The 6,216-nt window shown below is 39.0% G+C and overlaps 1 protein-coding gene across 1 annotated transcript in view; it reads left to right on the forward strand.

Moving 5' to 3' along the window:
- The window catches only part of LOC114687280 (cytochrome P450 2C26-like), a 32,319-nt gene that overhangs the window by 10,230 nt on the left and 15,873 nt on the right, over positions 1 to 6,216 (forward strand). The window contains exon 5 of the mRNA XM_037206727.1: positions 1,893 to 2,069. Coding sequence (XP_037062622.1) covers positions 1,893 to 2,069 — 177 coding nt within the window. The remainder of the gene's footprint in view (positions 1 to 1,892; positions 2,070 to 6,216) is intronic.

The following is a 6,216-nucleotide window of genomic DNA, read 5'->3' on the forward strand; positions in this document are numbered from 1 at the left end:
CCAGCTGTTCTGCAACACACTTATAAAATAATCACTCAGAAGCTCATGTTAATTAAACTGCTCAGCCATTAACGCAGGTCTACCACTGTCTAGTTCTTATACTTAAACTCAGCCCATTACTATTAATCTATACCTTGCCATGTGGCTCGCGGCTTACTGATAACTTACATCTTGCTACTCATTGCAGCTGGCAGGCAGCACCATCTGACTCAGCCTTCTTCCACCCAGCATTCTCCTCTCTCTTATCCTGCCTACACTATCCTTCCTGCCTGGCTACTGGCCAATCAGTGTTTTATTTATCAATCAATTATAGCAACATATATTCACAGCATACAGGACATCCACAGCACTGGTCCTGCAGACTCAGGGCTGCAAGATCTTCACAACACAAGGCAGTAACAGGATATCCTAGAAGACTACCAGTGAGGGTCCAGTATTGATAGTGTAACAGGAACTAGAGGCCTCAAGCCAGGCCAATGAATCTTTGAGGTGAACACTTGCAAGTAAAGATATATGGATAAAAGGGTGTGTCCTGTTTGATTCACTATGTCACACTACAGCTTCCATAATGATTTATTTTCTCTTGAATTTTATTTTATTTGGGGGGGGATGTTGTAATGGCTGAGGGTGAATGTAATGGGATGGGAAGGTGAATGGGATCAAGATGCATGGATGTGAGGGACACAAAGAATAAATAAAAAGCAAGTTAAAAAAATGCTGGGCGGTGGTGGCGCACGCCTTTAGTCCCAGCACTCGGGAGGCAGAGCCAGGCGGATCTCTATGAGTTCGAGGCCAGCCTGGTCTCCAAAGCAAGTTCCAGGAATGGCGCAAAACTGCACAGAGAAACCCTGTCTCGAAAAACCAAAAAAAAAAAAAAAAAAAAAAAAAAAAAAAAAATTGTGGGACGGGAGAGATGGCTCAAAGGTTAAGAGCACTGCTTGCTCTTCCAAAGGTCCTGAGTTCAATTCCCAGGAACCACATGGTGACTCACAACCATCTGTTAAGAGTTCTGGTGCCCTTTTCTGGCCAGCAGGGATATGTGCAGACAGAACACTATATACATAATAAATAAATAAATCTTTAAAAAAAAAGAATGGCTGTGATCATAGAGAAACCCCTAAGGGCTGTGGTTTATGCTTCAGCTTTCAAAGCCTCTTGGAGCCCCACCTACTTCTGAATATTCATTTCATATTCTAGGCTGGATTACAGGAGTGAAATATGCATGTGCTACTTTTTTTTGCTATAAATCAAGATACCAAACTCTCTTTACTTCTGCCATCATCTAACAACTGTAAATGACAATGATTTACATTGTATCATATTTCAGACTTGTAGGTAATAAATGGTATAAGTCATCGGCCAGTTTTCATAAATATGCTCTATACTAAAAAAAAAATGGGGAAACCTGATTATAATCTTTGATCATTTGGGCAGGAATTTCTACCCCCAATCTCTCTACTACCACAGAGAATTTCTACATGTACGAAATAAAACCTCTTCCTTATGTTGGACACTATTTTTCATTCATATCTCAATCTATAAACCCAAATTCATCTTGATATATATTATAGACATGTGTATTTCCTCATATGTGTCTATTTAAAGTTTTTGGTTTTTTTTTTTTTTTTTTTTTTTTTTTTTTTGGCTAGGGAAGGAGAGATGGATCAGTGATTAAGAGTGTGCATTGATCTTCCAAAGAATCTGAGTCTAATTTTCAGCATCCTTTGTTAGGTGACTCAAAACCACTAGCGTCAGGGAATCTGATATCTTTGGTCTCCAAGTTACCCACACATAGATGCCACACACATGTATGCATGAATACACACACCATATACATGATTAAAAGCAAAACAATACATCTTAACAAAAAAATTCTTTGCTTAATTTTGTAGGTCTGCAATAATTTCCCTTCACTAATGGACTATTGTCCAGGAAGTCATCACAAGTTAATTAAAAATGTTGATTATATCAAAAGTTACCTTATGGAGAAAATAAAAGAACATCAAGAATCATTGAATGCTGCAAACCCTCGGGACTTTATTGATTATTACCTGATTAAACAAAAACAGGTAAAATGTTAATATTAATTTATTTTATTGCTTCAGCATTTTGTGGTTTTCAAACATTGAAATATTTGTTGGAGATGATTTAAAGTCAGTAACATTTGAAAAACAGTTTTAGTATTTATTATCTGTTGGGATGCACCATATTGATACTGATTAAAATAAAGGGAATTTGTTAACTGAAGCACATTCCCTCTGTTCTTTAAAAAGTATAGCTGAGGAGAAAATAATACAAAGGACAGGTAAGAAGGGAAAAATTCTAATCAGGTAGAAAATAACCAACTATTATGGCAGTGTGAAAATTGGCATCATAAATGCACATAGTATGGCTAGATTTCCTGCATGTCTAGTGGATTAAAATTGATCTGGCCATAGTGTTTATTTTAAAATGATAGATATAGGAGCTAATTTCAAAGTTACTGAGGGGTGTTTGTGGTGGGAAAGAATAGGTGTATGGAAGAGTAAGGCTTTGAGTGTAAGTTCAAGCTGATTTTCACCAAAAGGGGTGATTAAGGGGTTAAGGATTTGTATCTACTGGGGATCCTATCAGCATGATCTGCATTGGCATTGTGTAGTTCATTCAAAAGACAATTTTCCATTGTATTTCCTAGGGAATCAGTAAAAGCCAATTGACTATAGATGTTTGGGTTTGGTTGTGGACATGGATTCTACTCCACTGATCTTAGTTTGTCCTTTGCTAGTATTCCACTAACCTGAGTTCTTCATTACTGCATCTGAATAACAGTACTTAATATCCTGGCATCTGAGTCCCCTGATGTTGCTGCTTTCTTTTTACAGATTTTTGTCTAGTTTTCGCCTTTTAAATATGTATTCTTGTAAGATATAGTTCACAAAGTCCACTGAATGCAAAGTGATGTCTCTAGGCTGTAACCATGTTTCACTTATATTATGGTGGTTCTTCATGTGATTACAAAACACTGCAACTACCAGCTCCTTCTAGTTGGAAAGTATTCGATTACTATGAAAAAATACACCACACCCACTACTACTGATCACTCCTTTGCCTCCACACCATCTGTAGTAGTTGTTAATGTGATTTCTGTATGTCTAGATTTGCCTATGATGAAGGATCATCTTAACGACTCAGTATATGTGGCTTTCAAATTGTGCTTTGCACTTGCTTAAATTTTGGACTAAGTATTTCTTCCTTTCTTTGCAGCAAATTTCATTTTCTTGCATTAAGAGCACAATGCCCTTATTACTCATAGATGGATATTTGTGTTATTTCTACCTATGGCTTCTCTAAGCTATAAATATGAACATATGTGGACATCTTTGTCCATAGTTTTTCTTTTATTACTTCCTCTGTCTATATCCTAAGGACTAGGGTTTCTGAGTCAAATGATAATATTTTTCTTTCTGTTTTTCTTTTTTGAGCAACTGCTAAAAAACTTTCACATTAATACACCATTTCATGTCTATATGATCCCTTATTTTCCAAATAGCTGCCAAAAGGGATAATTTTGAAACTTTATTATTAACACCAACTCAGTGTGAAGTGGTTTCTTGGGGCAGATTTGATGGGTATTTTCTTGATAACAGTGGAAATGAAAATCTTTTTAGGTGCCATTTTGCCTTTCTGTGTCTTCAGAGAATTTTTATTCCAATATTTTACCTATTAGATTCCTTGCTGTGTGGATTTATGGAGTTGTGTATGTATCTTGATACAAACATCTCCATATAAATGGTATGGAAACATATTTCCATCCAGTAGGTGGTCATTTTCATATTCTTAATTATGTCCTGAATGCATTAGCATTTTGTCATGGAGGAAGTCTGGTTTATCTGGGTTTTGGGTGGTTTGTTCTGAAATCTATCAGTCCAGACCATAGGGAACAAGGCTTATCCCTAGTTTACTCTTCCAGCATCCTTCTTTTCATGTAGTTATCCTGCTGTTCCGTCATCATGCTGAAGTCTCTTCCTTTAGATAGAGCAGGCTTGGAACTCAGTTGTAAAAGTCTTGGCCATAGATGTTTAGGTTAACTCTGGCTATCACAGCTCTACTGGTATTGATGTTGATTGTGTTCAACACTTCACTGCTTTCACTACTGTAGCTCTGCAATAAGATTTTTAAACAATTGTTCTATGCTTGATATGTTTGTTTTATTTTATTTTTGCAATATTTTATTAAGTATTTGAGAATTTCATGTGATGTAATTTGAACATAAACCTCAACTTTTATATTTTTATTCTATCTTTTTCTTTTTATTTTTTTTATAATTTGATTTAATATTACATATCAGCCATAGATTCCCTGTCCTCCCTCCTCCATCCCCCCTGCCCTCCCCCCAGCCCACCCCCCATTCCCATCTCCTCCAGGGCAAGGACTACCCTGGGGATTCAGCTCAACCTGGCAGATTCAGTCCAGGCAGGTCCAGTCCCTTCCTGCCAGGCTGAGAAAAGTGTCCCTGCATAGGCCCCATGTTCCAAATAGCCAGCTCATGCACTAAGGACATGTACTGGTCCCACTGCCTGGGGGCCTCCCACACAGTTCAAGCTGATCAACTGTCTCACTTATCCAGAGGGCCTGATCCAGTTGGGGGCTCCTCAGCTATTGGTTCAAGTTCATGTGTTTCCACTAGTTTGGCTATTCCTTCCTGTGCTTTTTCCAATCTTGTTCCCAGGTGGAGCTCCGGGAGTTCAATCGGCGAGAAAGAGGAGGGATTGTATGAGCGAGAATTGTTGAGACCCTCAACTTTTATTATCCTCTTCTCCATCCTCTCATTTCTTCCTACCATAATTTGTGATTTCTTTTCTCCTCTCTTCACCCATTGAGTCCAGTTTCTGTTGCTCACCTAGCCTTAGGCCTGATATGTGATCAACCCATCAGGGTCTCATCATTGAAGGAAATTGACTCTCCCATTCCTAGGAGCTCATCAGCTAGACTTGGTACTTCATATATCCTCTCCTCACTTTGTACTGGGTTTTTATCTGGTGATACCTACATAGTTTTTGTGTAGGCTGTCACAGTCACTGTGAGTTCTTACGTTCATCTCTCTTTTTGTCTCCAGAAAACACTGTTTCCTTGATCTTATTGATCACTGATAGCTCTTATAACTTTTCTGCCCCCTCTTCCACAAAGATACTTGCTGTGGGGTGTTCTCTATGCTGTGATTGGTTAATAAATAAAGTGCTGATGGGCCAGTAGCCAGGCAGGAAGTATAGGTGGGAAAAAGATGGAGGACAGGTCTGGGAAGTGGAAGGCTGAGGCACATAGTCACTGCCAGCAGCCACCATGAGAAGATGTTAAGATACCGATAAGTCAAGAGCCACATGGCAACTTACAGATTAATAGAAATGGGTTAATTTAAGATATAAGAACAGCTTGCTAGAAACCTGAGCCATTAGGCCAAACAGTTTAAATAATATAAGGGTCTGTGTGTTTATTTTATAAGTGGGCTGTGGGACTGCGGGGGTTTGGTGGGACCCGGAGAAAAACTCTCCAGCTACAGATACTTAAACCCTCTGGGGAGGAGTGTGTTATGATTTAGGGGTGAGCATGATACAATGCTTTATTCTCTGTACATTGAATAGTTGAGTGTCTCTATATTAATTGCCATCCCCATAAGGAGTAATTTCTCTGATGAAAAGTAAGACAGTTCTGGACTGTGGATATAGTAGTAAGTCATTAGGAATCATTATATCACTCTACTGTTAGTCCATTAAACTGATAGATTTGACCACAAAGTCTTAGCGCTTTAACAGTTGTAGATATGGTTGCTGTCTAACAAAATGGGCCTTAGATCCCATCAGAAAGCAGTTGTGGCTCTCATGACATTGGTGTAACTATTGCACTACTGGCCGTGACTTATCAGGCCAGGCATTGTTGTAACTTGCTGGGTCACAGTTGGGTGAAACTGAGAAGAACTTTTCTCCCCCAGTACCATGGATATCACATCTCAGCACTGCGGTGCTATTGTGTTCCCCGAAATATTGTGCACCCTAATAAACTTATGGGGGGGGTCAGAGACAGAACAGCCACAATATTAAACATAGAGGATAGGCAGTGGTAGCACACGCCTTTAATCCCAGCACTTGGTAGGCAGAGATAGGCAGAAACGCATCTGTTCAAGGATACAGCCAAGCATGGCAACTCACGCCTTTAATCCCAGGGAGTGATGGCAGAAGGCAA

Source organism: Peromyscus leucopus, chromosome 1, assembly GCF_004664715.2.
Source record: "Peromyscus leucopus breed LL Stock chromosome 1, UCI_PerLeu_2.1, whole genome shotgun sequence".
Lineage (NCBI taxonomy): Eukaryota > Metazoa > Chordata > Mammalia > Rodentia > Cricetidae > Peromyscus > Peromyscus leucopus.